Below are 18,619 nucleotides of genomic sequence, written 5' to 3' on the forward strand. Positions count from 1 at the left end.
TTTACAGTGTTGTGTTAATTTCAGGTGTACAACAAAGTGATTCAGTTATACATATACATGCATTCATCTTTTTTTAGATTCTTTTCTCATGTAAGTTATCACAGAATATTGAGTAGGGTTTTCTGTGCTATACAGTAGGTCCTTGTTGGTTATCTGTCTTAGATAAAGTAGTGTGTGTGTTCATCCCAAGCTCCTGATTTATCCCCCTCCCCGACCCCGTTTCCCCTTTGGTAGCCATGAGTTTGTTTTCGATAACTGTAAGTCTGTTTCTGTTTTGTAAATAAGTTCATTTGTATCTTTTTAAAAAAATTAGATTCCACATATGAGTAATATATGATATTTGCCTTTCTCTGTGTGACTTACTTCACTTAGTATAATAATCTTTAGGTCCATCCATGTTGCTGCAAATGGCATTATTTCATTCTTTTTTATGGCTGAGTAATATTCTATTGTATATATGTACCACTTCTTCTTCTTTTCTTTTTTAATTTTTTGGCCACACTGCGTGGCATGTGGGATCCTTAGTTCCCCGACCAGGGATCGAACCCGTGCCCCCTGCATTGGGAGTTCGGAGTCTTAACCACTGGACTGCTAGGGAAGTCCCTGTACCACATCTTCTTTATCCATTCATCTGTTGATGGACATTTACATTGCTTCCATGTCTTGGCTATGTAAACAATGGTGCAGTGAACACTGAGGTGCATGTATCCCTTTGGATTATGGTTTTTTCTGGATATATGCCCAAGAATGGGATTGCTGGATGATTTGGTAACTCCATTTTTAGTTTTTAAAGAAACCTCCATAGTGTTTTCCATAGCGGCTGCACCAATTTACATTCCCACTCACAGTGTAGGGTTCCCTTTTCTCCACACCCTCTCCAGCATTTATTGTTTGTAGACTTTTTGATGATGGCCATTCTGACTAGTGTGAGGTGATATCTTATGGTAGTTTTGACTTGCATTTCTCTAATAATTAGTGATGTCGAGCATCTTTTCAGAAGACAAATGTTTAAGGAACAGAGGAGGTTTGAAACTGTAGATAATAGGAAAGGGGAGTGGAGAGGGAAGATTTGAGTATCACTCTCTGAAGTGCTCATCTCGATCTGGGATGAAGCCATTCTGAAGTTACACCTGCCCTCTTTCCAGACCAGCTCCATCGTGGACCCCTGAGGGTGTACCATCAACCCAAGGAAGATGTGTCCCCTTTGCTGAGAATCTCTGCCACGCCCTGGAAAGTCTCTCAGTGGCAGACCTAATGTCAGTGTGGGACCTGCATCTGACAATGTTTAAAATTCACATAAACGGCAGTTTACATTTTCCGAGTATTTTGGGTACTCTAGTTCACCCAATCTCTACAAAACTCAGTAGGTGGTTGAGCAGATATATCTTCTTTATTAGGCTTAGGTGCATATATTAGGCTCAAGAGACAGGTTGAAAGTGGCAGAGCTGGGGTTTGAATGCTGGTCTTCGATTCTTAGAATTACTCTGTGGCGATAGAAGTAACATGAGACGAAGAGTTGGGTGACCAAGCAACTTAGTGGTGATATAGGGATGCTGAATTCTGCCAGAAGGTCCAGAGGCTGTGAGATGCTTCTCTCCCCAAGGTTCACACTGTGAGGAAAGATGGAAGGGCACATGAGTCAGAGCTAGATCTCTTAGACCTGGGACAGCTAGACATCCGACACCTGGGGAGAGTTTGGGACCCCGAGTGTTTCTAGTGAGAGAGGAAACTCCCTGTTATTTTGCAGCTTCCTCCTGACCTTCTCCAGGCATCCTTCCTGCTGGCTTGGTGGTTGTACCAGGAGTAACAGCAAGTCTAGGGGTTGTCTGGTCTGAAGCCAAAATGCTTTCCCTTGTGCTGGCTAGAAACTGGAGATGAGGCCAGCCACACGGAGTACTGGGAATATACTATAGTCCATTTGGACCCTAATACAAAGGTAGCCCTTAATAAACCAAACACTCTTTATATTTGAGACTTGGATTTGAGAGGATGAGACTTAGAGGCAGGCCTAGATGTGTCTGAAGAGTCCAGAAATTATCAGTACTTCCAAAGAAATTAGCTTGGACCTGGAATTGGACCTTGTCCTTTTTTTGGGTATTTCTCACTCCTGCTGGAAAGGACATGCACGTGACGGCCAGCCTCGGGAGTGCCAAGCTGGCAAGTTTCTGAGCTCAGCCTTGGGTTGGTCTGGGTGTGAAAAGAACACATGAATGAAATCATGAGACCTCTCCTCTAGGTGCCTGCCGGTAGGGAGGCTCTTGGTCCTAGCCCAGAAATGGATTTATATGAAACGAGTAGGGGAAAGTCAACATGAAAGTGGAAGCAAGACTTCATAGGAAAGGAAAATGCAGATCGGGTCCTGGAAGATAGTAGCTGTCTGTAATGCTTTTCTCTCTGCCGCCCAAATAATTATCATCCAGGGGAGAAATTCCAAATGTTACTGGTGAACAGGAATTTTATATTTTCCATGAGTCATTCGTATTAAATAAACTTTGACTGTCTTCCCAACATATGCTTTATTTTATGACAGTGGGCTGTAGACTACATGCCTTGGTTAGGGTGACTTTTATATGTATTTTGCCAAGGTGTTTTTATATTAATCTTGATTTTATGCTACAGTTAAAAAGATTTTCATGAGTGCTTGTTATGTAAGGCTCATGCAAATGCTTTATAAACATTATCTCCTTTAATTTTCACAACAACCCCATTCCATCATTAACCTCATTTTTCAGATAAAGAAGTTGAGACAGATTGAGTAACTTGCCAGTAACAACTGGGAGAGGGGAGAGCTGGAAGCTTCCAGAATCTCCATAAGCTTAATTTGTAATAGTTTGTATCTTATAACCTTAACAAATTTCTATTTCCAGGATATGTTTTGTTTTTATTTGTTGTCTGTTGTTGTTGTTTTTTTTAAATGAGGGAACCAAGATCTAGAAAGGTTAAAATGTTACTCAGTATCACTTTGAACTTCTCGTCTTTGTAAAGCTATAGGTAACCTTCTAACTGTCCCAGTGCTTAGAAATGGTCTCTTACACTGCTTTTTGCAGTATTTAATACATTGTAAGTGTTAAAAATAATACATTCTTCTTCTAAAGCTTTAGAATTCTGCAGTTTTATACATACAGCATCTTAAATTTATGATGTTGAATGGTAGGTCCCTTTGATGGAAGAGTAAATCATTCTTGGTTCTATGTGCTTATATTTAAAACTAATTTAATATAAACATGTGTTTTTGACAGAACCTTAAAATATTATGTATCACCGTGTATCTTGGAAGGGTATCTTTGTGTATGAACCTGTTTATTTTTATGTAACTCAGTGTAGTGGGTGGACTGGAAAGTGTTTACTATACTTACACAGACATATAAGCATAGTGCTTATTGAGGGTTAGTTATAAATGTATGTAAGGAACGCATTACCAAGTTTTTGTAATTCACCTATGACCTGAAACAATATTCATGAGTCTCTTCATTGCTTTTCTTTGAGTGACTTTTATAGTATCTCTTTCTTTATTAAAAAAATTGAAGTATAGTTGATCTACAATGTTGTGTTAGTTTCAGGTGTACAGCAAAGTGATTTAGTTTTATATATATGTATATAATATATATGTTATTTTTCAGATTCTTTTCCATTATAGGTTATTACAAGATATTGAATATAGTTCCCTGTGCTATACAGTAGGTCCTTGTTGCTTATCTGTTTTATATATTGTAGCGTGTATATGTTAATCTCAAACTCCTAATTTATCCCTCCCCCCTCACTTTCTCGTTCGGTAACCTAAAGTTTATTTTCCATGTTTCTGAGTCTATTTCTGTTTTGTAAATAAGTTAATTTGCATCATTTTTAAAGATTCCACATATAAGCAATATCATATGATATTTTTCTCTGACTTCACTTAGTATGATAATCTCTAGCTCCATCCATGTTGCTGCAAATGGCATTATTTCATTCCTTTTTATGTCTGAGTAATACTCCATTGTGTGTGTATATGTGTGTATAACACATCTTCTTCGTCCATTCATCTGTTGATGGACATTTAGGCTGCTTCCATGTCTTGGCTATTGTAAATAGTGCTGCCGTGGACATTGGGATGCACGTATCTTTTCGAATTAGAGTTTTCTCCAATATATACCCAGGAGTGGGATTGCTGGATCATATGGCAACTCGAGTTTTTTAAGAAACCTCCATACTGTTCTCCATAGTGGGTGCACCAATTTTTTGCGGTACGCGGGCCTCTCACTGTTGTGGCCTCTCCGCGCAGGCTCAGCGGCCATGGCTCACGGGCCCAGCCGCTCCGCGGCACGTGGGATCTTCCCGGACCGGGACACGAACCCGCGTCCCCTGCATCGGCAGGCGGACTCTCAACCACTGCGCCACCAGGGAAGCCCTTGGGTACACCAATTTACATTCCCACCAATAGGGTTGGAGGGTTCCTTGTTCTCTACACCCTCTTCAGCATTTCTTATTTGTAGACTTGTGGATGATGGCCATTCTGACTGGTGTGAGGTGATGCCCCATTGTGTGTTGATTTGCATTTCTCTAATCATTAGCGATACAGCATAGCATTCTTGAGCCTTGTTGCTAGGTATTTCCTCACAAATTTTTCCTAATCATTTTACATATGATACTGTTTCCCTTTTATTTTCAAGAATCTTTCAAGATATATAATTATCAAACATATTTAAAATTATTATACACACACATACATGCATGAATATTTCTATTTGTTCATTACATAGCCAACAGGGGAGTTTGTCTTTGCAGTGCCGGTGAGATGTGTAAACCGTTATTTGTACTTTTGCATGTCCATGTTTGTATATGCACATGTGCCTCATTAATAATGACACATTGCAGACTTTTGATGTGAATGTGAACATGAACATTAATGATCTTTCACCCCTGTTGTCAACATGCACAATTGCAAATAAACATTTCACTTCCTCTGCAAATATTGATCAAATATCTCAGTTCACACCAAGCACTTTGCTGGTTACTAGATGAGAACTGAGTGAATGTTAGTTTATAGACCCCTGGAATCTGATCATTTATTCTGTAGAATCATACACCTGGAAAGTTTTGGGCAATAATCTTGTGCCTGTTACCGTCCAAAGTGTTGATGTTCCAGTTTGAGGCTTACTTTTTTATACTGTTATATCTATTTTTTTCTTTTTAAAACATAAAACATTTTAAAAAAATTTCGGGGCTTCCCTGGTGGCGCAGTGGTTGAGAGTCAGCCTGCCGATGCAGGGGAGATGGGTTCATGCCGCGGAGCGGCTGGGCCCGTGAGCCATGGCCGCTTAGCCTGCGCGTCGGGAGCCTGTGCTCCGCAACGGGAGAGGCCACAGCGGTGAGAGGCCCGCGTACCGCAAAAAAAAAAAAAAAAAAAATTTCATATTGGAGTATAGTTGTTTTACAATGTTGTAGTATTTTTTGTAGTTATAAATAATCTTTTTTGTCTCTTCATTTTCTTTCCACATCTCTTTACTAACCAATCATCAACTTATCAATTACTGATTCAGTTTATTTATTAGTTTATTCACTTTCTTTGTTAAATGTATACCATGTGCTCTCAGGCGCAGAATCTGCTCCTGAAGCCAAAAATGTTCTTTCCTAAACAAAAGACTTTCTGGCTGGGTTAGTCCCAAGTTGTTCTCTGTTTTCATTTTAATTCTCTTTTTAATTTTACCCTATGTGTTCACTTTATTCTACCTCAGTGCCTAAAATATAGTAAGTCCTCAATACTTTTTATGAAATTAACAGGAAATTAAGTGTGATATAATTTCTAGCCTGTTACCTTCTCACTTCTTTCCAACTTCTCCTTCCTTTCATTTTATATTCTTCTTCTCCCTGTTTGCCTTTCCTGTGTGAGAGTTTTAATTACCTGTCTTCTCTCTTCTGCTTCCTTAACCCCAAATGGCACTGTGTTTTCTTCTTACTCACTTCATTGACTTGTCAGTTGAGTCCCTTCAACCTTTGCCTCCATCTCTGTTGTTTAATGGAACTTATCAATGCTCTAAAACTTTTATTTTTCCTTTTGCTTGTAATTTTTTTTTTATTGTCTCAAAGTATCTTCTTTTCTCTTTTGATTCCCCAGCCCACCTAAAAGGACCTCTGGTTGCCCACTGGGGTTCCTGAGTTCCAGGCGGCTGTTTTCTGGAGCTGAACGGACCTCTGGGTCTGGTAGCATCATTTGGGTTTGGAGAAGGAAACAGTGAGGCAGAGATGATGAGGGAACCTGACTCATTCCTACTTCTTGCCCCTCTCCTCAAGGAAGATGTGGGCAGTGCTTAGTTATAGCACTGTGTGAGATTGGAGGAGGCAGGTGGTGGGAAGGAAGGCACGTTTGATTTCACCTTGGCCGCTTTGCCCAGGGACAGCTGTCATCAGCTGCTTGTCAGTGAACTTGAGAGCACTTACCTTGCCTTTACTACCGATCAGAACCAATCTTATAAATTAAAAGAAAAAAAGAATCCTTGGGCCTATAAACACTTTGACCCGATTATGGTTTTTTGTTAAAAGTTAGAAAGTATTGTGGTAATGATACCTGTCAGTAAGCTTTGATATGCCAAAAAAGTTTTAATACCTTGGATTTTTAAAAAAATGTTTTAGGGGAGTATGGTTGATTTATAATGCTGTGTTAGTTTCAGGTGTACAGCAAAGTGATTCAGTTATAAATTTAGCCACTCTTTTTTAGGTTCTTTTCCCATATAGGCCATTATAGAGTATCGAGTAGACCTCCCTGTGCTCTGCAGCAGGTCCTTATTAGTTATCTATTTTATATGTAATAGTGTGTATATGTCAGTCCCAATCTTCCAATTTATCCCCCTCCCCCCCACCTTACCCACTGGTAACCATAGTTTGTTTTCTACATCTGTAACTCTATTTCTGTTTTGTAGATAAGTTCATTTGTACCCTTTTTTTAGATTCCACATATAAGTGATATCATATGGTAGTTATCATTCTCTGTTTGACTTACTTCACTCATTATGACTGTCTCTAGGTCCATCCATGTTGCTGCAAATGGCATTATTTTATTCTTTTTTTATGGCTGAGTAATATTCCATTGTACATATTACTACATCTTTATCCATTCGTCTGTCCTGTCACTGGACACTTAGGTTGCTTCCATGTCCTGGCTATTGTAAATAGTGCCGCATTGAACATTGGGGTGCACGTATCTTTTCAAATTATGGTTTTCTCTGGATATATGCCCAGGAGTGGGGTTGCTGGATCATATGGTAGCTCTATTTTTAGTTTTTTCAGGAACCTCCATACTGTTCTCCATCGCAGCTGTACCAGTTTACATGCCCACCAACAGTGTAGGAGGGTTCCCTCTTCTCCACACCCTCTCCAGAATTTACTGTTTGTAGATTTTTTTGATGTTGGCCATTCTGACTGGTGTGAGGTGATACCTCACTGTAGTTTTGATTTGCATTTTTCTAATAATTAGTGATGTTGAGCATCTTTTCATGTGCTTTTAGCCATCTGTATGTCTTCTTTGGAGAAATGTCTAGAGCTTCTGCCCATTTTTTGATTAGATTGTTTGTTGTTTTGATATTGAGCTGCATGAGCTGTTTGTATGCTTTAGAGATTAATCCCTTGTCACTTGCTTCATTTGAAAATATTTTCTCCCATTCGGAGGGTTGTCTTTTCGTTTTGTTTATTAATACCTTGGATATTTAAGTTTTTAGTTCCTAAGTGTAATGTCTGGTTTGGGCCAAGTTCAATCTGTATCTGTAGTTCTAAAATAATTTCAAGTCAAATCAACCTAGCTATACCTATACTGTACTCAACTATTCTGTGCAAGGCACCGTGAAAGCTATTAAAAATAAACAAACGAAAAAAGCCCAAATCAAAGTTAACCTCATATCTTTCCAGGTAATATCTCTATGTATTTGGGGAGAAAAGGAAGAACACAGGTCCAAAATTCTTTTTTTCTTTAACAATTTATTTATCTTTATTTTTAATTTTTTTTGGCTGCGTCGGGTCTTGGTTGTGTCACGCGGGCTCTCTTGTTGAGGCACGCAAGCTCAGTAGTTGTGGCGCGTGAGCTTAGTTAGCTGTCACGCGGCATGTGGGATCTTAGTTCCCTCACCAGGGATCGGACCCACATCTCCTGCACTGGATGGTGGATTCTTTACCACTGGACCACCAGGGAAGTCTCAGAGTCCGCAATTCTTAATCTGCAAGTTCTGAGGTGGACGTGTTTGCGCAAAGGCAGTATGGGACATATACTGTCCCATAGTTAACGTCTTCAGACATGTTTGGTGTGGAAACTATTTTTAACATAGTGACATGTGAATATTCATGCTGAGTGGGGAAAAATACAGACCTAAATAACCTGATGTCAGGTCAGGCATTCAGATTTTTGATTTTGGCAACGTGAATAGCAGAACGTGGGCTTGTTTTAAAATGTGATTGGGTGTTAAAAGAAAATAATTACGAGTCACGTTCAGAAAAAGGGAATATCAGAGGGTGTGGAGAAAAAGGAACCCTCCTACATTGTTGGTGGGAATGTAAATTGGTACACCCACTATGGAAACAGGATGGAGTTTCCTTAAAAAAACTAAAAATAGAGCTGCTATATGATCCTGCAATCCCACTCCCAGGCATATATCTGGAAAAGACAAAGACTCTAACTCAAAAAGATGCCTGCACCCCAAGGTTCATAGCAGCACTGTTTATAGTAGCCAAGACATGGAAGCAATCTAAATGTCATCGACAGATGAGTGGATAAAGAAGATGTGGTGTGTATATATATATATATATATATATATATACACACACATATATATACAATGGACTGTTACTCAGACATAAAGAAGAATGAAATAATGCCATTTACAGCAACACGGATAGACCTAGAGATTATCATACTAAATGAAGCAAGTCAGACAAAGACGGGTATCATACAATATCACTTATATGTGGAATCTAAAATATGATACAAATGAAGTTATTTACAAAAACAGAAACAGACTCATAGACATAGAAACAAACTTACGGTTACCAAAGGGGATAGTGGCGGTGGTGGGGGAGATACATTAGGAGTCTGGGATTAACAGATACACACTGCTGTATATAAATTAGGTAAACAATAAGGACCTACTGTGGAGCACAGCGAACTATTGTCAATATCTTGTAATAACCTATAATGGAAAAGAATCTGAAAAAGAATATATATAGACACATATATACTCACACAGATATGTATAGCTGAATCAGTTTGCCGTACGGTTGAAACTAACCCAACATTGTAAGTTAACTATACTTCAATAGAAAAAATGGTGAAAAAAGAATATATAAGTTCAAAACAGATAAAAATTTTCATAAAAGGGAATATCACTGTGGGTGGTTGACAGAAAAGGTGGGATTTTTTTCTGATTTGAAGGTCTGGATGGGACTTCATCTTGCTCACTGTCGATTCTTGGGCAACTAGAATCACACCTGCCATGTATTTGATGAATATGACTTGGCATATTGATTGGTTTATTTTCTTCAAATCTATTTATTTGATGTCTTTTGTATGTCATGTGTGTGTTCATAGATGTAAAATTTGTCCCAAGTCCTTAGTCCAGAGCTTTTAAGGATAATGTAACAAGAAACAGTAAATCCTATGTGACTTGAGTGTATGTGTTCTATGTGCCGTTTCCAAGCTGCTTTTATAGGAGGTTTATTTAAATTTCATGTTAAAAAAGGAAAAACTGTGTTGAGTAGCATTAGTTCCCCCTTGTACCTTTCATTATGCATTAGCAATTAACTCTCCTTCTCTCGGGTTGATGAATTTGAACTTGATCTATTATCTGATAGTAATTACCAGCACAGAGTGATGATTATTGCTGAAGTAACATTCTTATTTCATTTCTCTTTGTATGTCGGGCACTTCTCATAGGGCACGTTTGTTTGCAGAATATGACTTGCTCTTTTGGCTTCTGGCTTTGAGGCCACTATTTTAGGTTTCTTAAATAGAGTGGTATTGAAAAAAATCCTCTGGTATTTAAAATTCTCTGGACGTGGTCTTCTAGCCTGTAGGAGACAGAAGGAGTGAGCTCTGGCTGGTCTTTTCTCCTCCAGCAGGCTCAAGCTCTGATTTTTGTGTTTCTTGACAGTTTCTTTTTTTCCCAACTCCTGGCAGGGCTGACCTGCGTTTTTCTCTGCTCTTGGAGTCAGTGTTTCTCATCATGAAGGTGCCTCTCTGCTACTTTGATTCCTGAGCCTTCTGAATAGTCTTGTGTAGGCCGAAGGGCCAGCCTTTGCTCTTCGGGTCCTTTGAGCTCTCTAGAGACAATCTAGAGAGAAGGTGTGTCTGTTTGCTGGAGCTGCCATAATCAAGTACCACAGACTGGGTGGCGTAAGCAACAGAAGTTTATTTTTGCAGAGTTCTCGGGGCTAGAGATCCGAGACAGGGCGTCAGCAGGGCTGGTTTCTTCTGAGGGCCCCTCTCCATGGCTTGTGGATGGCCATCTTCTCCCTGTGTTTTCACACTGTCTTCCTTCTGTTTGCATCTGTGGCCTGATCTCTGCTTATAAGGATACCAGTCATATTGGATTAGGGCCCACCCTCATGACCTTGTTTTAACTTAACCACTTCTTTTAAAGACCTTAGTTCCAGAAACAGTCACATTCTGAGATACTGGGTGTTAGGACTTCAACATATGAATTTTGGGGGACACAATTCAGCAAATAACAGACGAATAGGACATTTCAGAAGCTTGAAACTGGGTAAGGAGAAAGAAGGAAAAGGCAGCACAGTGGAACAGCCTCTCTGATCCTCGTTTGGAACCTTAGTGCTTCTCACTGGGCAGTGCATGTAATGGCTCTTAAAAATACCCCAAACAAAACAAGTTTTGCTTTACTTTTTTCTTCTTTTTGTTGGTTTTTTGTGTTTTTTTTTGCGGTACGCGGGCCTCTCACTGCTGTGGCCTCTCCTGTGGCGGAGCACAGGCTCCGGACGCGCAGGCTCAGCGGCCATGGCTCACGGGCCCAGCCGCTCCGCGGCATGTGGGATCCTCCCGGACCGGGGCACGAACCCGTGTCCCCTGCATCGGCAGGCGGACTCTCAACCACTGTGCCACCAGGGAAGCCCCAAACATTGTTTTTATAGGCAGCAGGAATGCTGCTAATGTGCGTTAGCAAGGATTCTGAGTGCCACTGTTTGTTGACAGCTTTTCAGATTTGACTGTCTCGTATTTGCTAACATTTCGTCTCTTCCAATAGGTATAAACGACCAAGGATTGTACAGAGTTGTGGGGGTGAGTTCAAAGGTCCAGAGACTTCTGAGTATGTTGATGGGTATGCCTCTTTTCTAATCATTTTCCATGCATTGTTTGTTTATGTTTGTTGTCTTTGCAACTCAGTGTTTCATAGTAACGTAACTTGGGAATCCATTCTTTTCTTCTGCTGTCTTGGAGTCCTTTTCTCCTGAGCAGAGACAGTTGGCTCAGAGAAGTCGGTTAGTGTTTGCTCAGGTCCCCCTTACTAAGAAATGGAGAAAGAAAAGAAGGCAGCTCATGGGTGAATGTCTTCTCCTGCTTGCTTCTCCCAAGGGAGTGGCAGCCAGGCCTCTGTGATTGGCGTGGCTTCCAAATTGCCCGTCCAAAGTCTTGACAGTACATTTGGTTGCACAAGACCACTGGGACTCGCTCATTTTTCTGGAGCTTCCACAACTGTCACTCAACAGCAAGGGTCTGATTCTCAGGGATTCATTGGTATGCACAGTGGCTTGTTTGTAGTTTGCACCAGGCTGTTCTCCAGAACCATGCCTGCTCCATCTGTGCTGATAACACAGTGTTCTTTGGCATAGCAGACAAGAGGAAGCCAGAAAGTGAATTCATTTCATTACCCCAGACGTTATGTGAATGACAAAGCGCTTTTACATTACTCTCTGCTGTCAGCTCAGTGCCACCTGTAAGAGGCCCTGCTTCTCCACCCCCCATGACCCCAAAGCAGGCTGCCTCCTTGGGGGGTGAAGTTAACTCATCAGGCTTGAGGGCCTGTGTGTCAAACCGATCTGTCATTATGACCTTGCTAAATATTAATTTATTTGATTTCTCACTTTAATTAATCAATATTAACAGAATACCCTCAGGTATTCTGTCAATGCATTTAAACCCGTCTGCATCTTAAAGCATTGTTGCAAAGACTTACTTTGAGCAAGCATAAACCGAGATGAATAAAATCAGCCGGGATGTTACGGATAGCGTTGCTTGTTTGGCTGCGTTTGAATTCAGGATTTAATAAGCAACAACTCTTTTCTTAGCTTATTAACCACAGGAAAAATGCCTCGTCATGACTTGGAGAGCCTTATTAGAATACATTCGCTTTCATGAGTTGTTTTCATTTTCTGCCTCTCTGGTTTAACTTGGGTATGCAATTTTGGCAGTCAGATTTTCCTTTTTACCATTAGTGGGCTCCAAATTAAATAGACTCAGGTTGCCAGTGGTTCAGTAGCAGCTGGCAGAGTTTAATGGGACGACAGCATCTGCTTTTAGTTAATTTTAAAATTAGAAACACTTCTCTCATTTCCAAGATGGTGTTATGGTGATTAGAACTGGAAGACTCTGTTGGTATCAGAAAGGGAGATTTGGCTGAAAGGCACACTTGGCAGTGAATTGGTTATAAGGACCCTAGCTTTATTTTATTATCTTTTCATTCATGTTCAAGGGCAGCTCAAACAAGCAGGTGTTCCTGTGGTCACCCTGGGGTGTTAAGCTGTCTCCGAATTTGTTCTTAAACTCATAAAAACCATATGATCATCAGCATCCCTGGACTTGGGTGGTACTTTCCTCTGCTCATGGGAAATGTCCCAAGACAGTTCTGAACTTGCAAGGTGTTTAAAATATCTAAACCCTCAGAATTCATGACCTGGAAAACTGTTTTCACTTTCCGTGGGGCTCAGCCTAGAGAAGTCCAGGACACAAGCATGACACAACCTCATTTAAGCTTCTGGCAAAAAGAAATGCTGTGTTTTCAGTAATATCATTCTGCAATCAGAGGAAATTAGAGAATTGACACAAGGGAAAGATACTTACTGTTTTCTTATTAAGTAATGCATTTAAGGGAACGGCACAGGATAAATTAATTTTACTTCATCTCTAAGTAATTCCTAGTATGAATTTAAGATGGTCAGTCACAAACTTTGGATTTTTATTAGCATTAATATCATTTTCTTGTTACTTTATGTTACCAACTCAAACTTCAGCTCTTAACGAAAGAGATTTATTCACTCTTTCCTAATGAATTTAAGATTACCTTAAGAGGTTTCTTTCCTTTCTTCCTGATTCAGCAAGTGTTCAAATTGAACTAATTTATACCTCTTCCAAAAAGAGAATTTGAGTTTCTGAATAGTTGTGTACACGCTGTCCTGTAGATATTCATTTTCTACATTTCCCAACCTCTCTACATTGTTTCGAAGTTATATATGTTTAAGAGAAAAAAATTGGGTGAGTCTGCCAGATTTTTAATTTTGCTCTTTTGTACCACTCTATTTTTTTCCCTCCAGTAGATAATTAATTCTGATAGTTTTGCCCATTTGTGGTACTAGGAGTTATTTTTATTTATTTATTTACTTTTAAAAACCAAAATTTTTTATTTTGAAATAATCTCTAGCCTGCAGAAAAATTGCAAGTAAATAGTACAATAGACTCCCATAATACCCCTTCCCCAGATTTACCACGTTTTAACATTTTTAGGCAGTTATTTTTTAAAATTTCGATTCCTCCAGATGACGTTTATTTCAAATTTGAATTTTTTCAAAGTACTTTTTGTTTGGAATGCATTTTTCTTTGCAGAAATGAAAAGTAACCTAACTTTTTAAAAATCTGAGATAAAGTTCCAAGTCGTTTTATATTTTTTTGACAGGAACTTCTGTTTACTTTGGTTCTCTTTAGTTCTTGAGAGCTAATCACTTACTTTGCTATTATTTTTCCTTTATTGCCATTTTTACATAAAATATTTTTGTATTTAAAATATTTTCAGCATTCTTTAAATACTCCTGTGTAAAAGTTTGTGGCGATTTCTAAAAGAAGGATGCATGCTTAATATCTTGCATGTTTTCTTCACTTGTGTCTCTATTGGGTGTGTTTTCACGACCTTCACATTTAAAATTACAATAGAGAAAAATATTTCTCTCTGTTCTTCCCCTCCCCCTTCCTATTCTTCTTCCCCTCCCCCTTCCTATTCTTCTTCCCCTCCCCCTTCCTATTCTTCCCCTCCCCTTCCTATTCTTCTTCCCCTCCCCCATTCCTTTTTCTCGTTCCCCCTTCCTCCCCTGCCCCTTTCTTCTCTCCGCCACACATGAAGTACTAATGGCAGCTGACCACCATGTGTACTTCTCCAGGTCAGGTAAAGGAGTGGGCAGCTGCCTTCCTTCCCTGGTGATGAGAGTTGTTTGCCTTCTTGGTCATCTTCCATCCCGGGGGCAGAAAGTAGCGGTCTGCTGGATTTTCCAACAGCCTCCTAGCTTTCCCTTGGACCAAGTTTCTTAAGGTTCCACAAGAACATGCCCCAGTGAGGGCACACATAGTCTGGTAGAAGTTTTTTTTTTTTTTTTTTTTAAATTAGAAACTTGAAGCAGGTGGGGAAGGCAGGGAGAAATAGCAAATGAGGTGTCCTTGGGTGAGTCATGGTTTTTTAGTAAAGTGGGGTGAAAATGTAACAGATGAATTATCGCGATTGTAAGTTGGAACTCAGCTGAGTTAGAATTGTCCTGTGTTCTTCCTTCTTCTTTGGAATGAAAGCATCAGAGCAGGGAAGGGAAAGTGCTGGGAAAATGTGGTGGTAGCTTGTGTGTGCTGGTGAATTTTCTGTTTGTTTCTCAATTTAATTTGTAAAAACAGCTGGATGATTTTATTTATTTATTTATTTATTTATTTTTATTTTTATTTTTTTTGTGGTACGCGGGCCTCTCAGTGTTGTGGCCTCTCCCGTTGCGGAGCACAGGCTCCGGATGCACAGGCTCAGCGGCCATGGCTCACGGGCCCAGCCGCTCCGCGGCCTGTGGGATCTTCCCGGACCGGGGCACGAACCCGTGTCCCCTGCATCGAGGGAAGGGAAAGTGCTGGGAAAATGTGGTGGTAGCTTGTGTGTGCTGGTGAATTTTCTGTTTGTTTCTAAATTTAATTTGTAAAAACAGCTGGATGATTTTATTTATTTATTTATTTTTATTTTTATTTTTTTTGTGGTACGCGGGCCTCTCAGTGTTGTGGCCTCTCCCGTTGCGGAGCACAGGCTCCGGATGCACAGGCTCAGCGGCCATGGCTCACGGGCCCAGCCGCTCCGCGGCCTGTGGGATCTTCCCGGACCGGGGCACGAACCCGTGTCCCCTGCATCGGCAGGCGGGCTCTCAACCACTGCGCCACCAGGGAAGCCCGATTTTATTTATTTTAAGACAGAGAACCATAGAAAGCCAGAAATCAGACTAATTTAGAGGAGTTTTACTGTAAACATATTACCATGTTTACTTTGTTTGTAGGACTTTTCACAAAGATTGAGGGAAAAAGTAAACTAATGTAGCTGAAAAAGATTCTGATTTTGGATTATAAAGAATATTCTCCAAACTCATTCAATCACTGGGCGTCTTCAAGTACTTTAGACTGGGACCCAAGTCGGTGTCGAGGAGGGTGCCAGCACTTTGGGCTGGGCTGAAAGTTTCCGGTTTCAAAAAATGACCACTGGTTATAGAATTATGAAGCATTTACACAAATAAAAAGTCAACTATTTGTATCTCTGTTCATTAGTTTAGGTTTTAACCTAATCCACGAGGTGTAGTGTTCCTTGGCCAGAAAGGAAACAGAATTTCTACCTTATTTATAGTAGAACATATATTCTGATTGAACACTCTAAATGCATTTTTAAGTTTGAATCCCAAATAAGTTATTAACCAATTTACCTAGTCCCAGTGCATCCACGGATTGTTAAGAGCTGCTAGGGATGATTGAGTTATTTGAAAACAGTGAAAATTTAATAGAGGATTAATACCATAGACATTATGTAGTCATTGGCTTCTCGTGTGACAGCTCCTTTTTATTCCATGAATTCAAAGGGTGGTTTATTTTTTCATAGAAGGACTATGGTTCTCAAAATATAGAATGATCATTTGGTCAAAAGCTGAAAATAAAAGATTTCCTTTAGAAGCCTCCTGGATTTTAAAATGGTGATTTGCTGGTAGCAAGTTGATTGAAAATGTTATCTGACTTGTATGAGATTTAAATAATTGACTTAATGAGAGAGAGAATATTCAGTTACTGCAGTAATTGGTTGGCAAAGCCTTTAGAACAGAATTATTTAGTCCTAGTTATAAACGATTGCACCTTTAATCAGGGTGCTTAATTTGATTTCTTGAATGTATCTGTGGCTTGTCTGACAAACTCAGTAACAAATGAGTTCTGAATTGTAGGAACCGATCAAAATGTAATCAGTGTCAATTGCCATTGTTGTAGTTTATTGCATATTGCTGTCAGTTGCTGTAATCAAGAGCTGTTGAAGTGCTTTGAAAAGTTTCCAGACTTTTGAGTAATCGGCTTCATGTATCTGATGTTATGGCTGTGAAATAACCATCACTTCCTGTTTGACTTTATTTTCAAAAAGTTTGAGAAATAACATTGCATTGTCACCCATCCTTTCCCATGCCGAAGCCTCAAACTTTTAAAGTGGCATGCATGACTTAACGTGGTGGTCCCATTTGGACAGGATTTTCTTTTTGAACTTTAGTTTGAAAAGGGCAGGGCTTCCCTGGTGGCGCAGTGGTTGGGAGTCCGCCTGCCGATGCAGGGAGCGCGGGTTCGTGCCCCGGTCTGGGAGGATCCCGCGTGCCGCGGAGCGGCTGGGCCCGTGAGCCGTGGCCGCTGGGCCTGCGCGTCCCGAGCCTGTGCTCTGCAACGGGAGGGGCCGCCGCAGTGAGAGGCCCGCGTACCACAAAAAAAAAAAAAAAAAAAAAAAGAAAGGTATACTAACAAGTTTCCTTCCGTATATAGACAAATACAGCGTAAGGGAGGAAAAAATACCTGAAACGACTAGTTTTTTTGGGGGGGGGGTCTTAGTTGAAACATCATTCTGGAGTCAGGGAGAAATAAGTGTTTTCCACAAATCTCTTATTTTCTCCTTTGTGTGATTGGAGCATAGAAACTCACTCCAGTTTCTGTTGATTGTTTGATGTCTTTCATCATAAGCCATTTCCCGCTCCCTCCCATGGGTAGGTACCACCACTGAACACTTATACTTTTGGTGACTCAGCTGTGGTAATTACCTACTCATTTGATGATTTATGGAAATCTGCATACATTCCTGATTTGCTTTGATGCTCTCAGTAGTTCCACGAGAGCGGTAACGTTATCTCCGTCGTGCACTTGAAGAGCTGAAGTTCAGAGAGGTTTGGAACTGACTTGTTGGGATGGTGAGGCTGGTCAGGGTTGAGGCGGGATTGAAGCCCAGGTGTGTGTCCCTTGCTGCACTCTCCTCCCTGCTGCCAGGTCACAGCCCAGTGCAGTAGCCCAGCCTTACAAGGCTCGGAGATGCCACCACACTCAGAATGCTTGCCTTTCCCACCATCCTTTCCTTTTATTTCAACCAGGGTTGACTTTTTCCTTTTCAGAATTGATTGCGCTGCCCTCCTCCTCCTCCTCCTTCAACTCTCCTTCTTCTTTTTTTTTTTAGCGCCTGTTTTAGATCTTCTTTAGAGTTTACTAGATATTTGAAAGGGCATTTGTAAGAAATGCATCATTAATGTACTTTTAGGACAAAGAAAACTAATTTAGAGTGAATGTCAGAAATGTTACATAGAGGCTTCTAGTAAATATTTCTTGGATGAGCGTATAGATCGTAACGTTAATGTGAAAGATTACCCATGAAAGACTTTTTAAGTTTATGTGTCATTTCTGTTTTGGTTGATCATGTATTAGTCTTCAGGAAGATAATATGATGCGTATGAACCTTAGAAGTGTGGGACCAGACTTAGCATCCTTTTCCCCCACTGACTTCTTGTTCTTCTAATAGGAATATTGCCATTAAGGGTACTGCCTGTTTCCCCTGTCATAACACAGTGTGATAGCAGTCATGCCATCTGAAACAAGTTCAAATATATAGACACTGCAAAATGCCACATGCTGTAAGCCATGGCTACTGAGTAGTACCTTATAATAATAGTAGTAGTAGTAATAATAATAGCTGTACATGCTTTGCAGTTGTGAATATTTAAATGCTCTGTCCATTTCTCCCCTACTCCCAGCCCAACCCTTATCCTTTTACTTCGATCTTCACTACAGATTTTCTGAAGTGCTAGAAATGTCTGATAAAAGAATATGGCTTATAATATGATAAGAAATTATATGTAATGTTTTTATAGGAAACCACAGAATTCAATATTTGTGGTTTGGCTGTTTAAAAATGAGCCATTTGGTCAAGGTTTGAATTATTTTTTTCTTCCTTGCCTGCTCACCAGATGTGAAAACCTGCAATGAGGTGGACCTGGAGAATTCTATAGATTGGGAAGTGAAGACAATAACGAGCGCCCTGAAACAGTATTTGAGGTGAGCTCCTCTTGGTAGCGGGGCGGGGCAAGAGCAGACTGTTTGGATGTTTTTTTTTTTTTTTTTTTTTTTTTTTTTGTGGTATGCGGGCCTCCC

The 18,619-nt window shown here is 40.2% G+C and overlaps 1 protein-coding gene across 8 annotated transcripts in view; it reads left to right on the forward strand.

The window, feature by feature from the left end:
• The window catches only part of ARHGAP10 (Rho GTPase activating protein 10), a 337,918-nt gene that overhangs the window by 209,923 nt on the left and 109,376 nt on the right, over positions 1–18,619 (forward strand). For 7 of the 8 annotated variants that reach the window (XR_008617779.1, XM_028491748.2, XM_028491747.2 and 4 more), the window contains 2 exons: positions 11,217–11,291; positions 18,436–18,523. Coding sequence is in view for 7 of the 8 variants with exons in the window: in XM_028491748.2 (XP_028347549.1) it covers positions 11,217–11,291; positions 18,436–18,523 (163 nt within the window). In the remaining variant the exon portion in view is untranslated. The remainder of the gene's footprint in view (positions 1–11,216; positions 11,292–18,435; positions 18,524–18,619) is intronic. The other variant, XM_055085916.1, reaches the window with a different exon arrangement.

Source organism: Physeter macrocephalus, chromosome 7 (genome assembly GCF_002837175.3).
Source record: "Physeter macrocephalus isolate SW-GA chromosome 7, ASM283717v5, whole genome shotgun sequence".
Lineage (NCBI taxonomy): Eukaryota > Metazoa > Chordata > Mammalia > Artiodactyla > Physeteridae > Physeter > Physeter macrocephalus.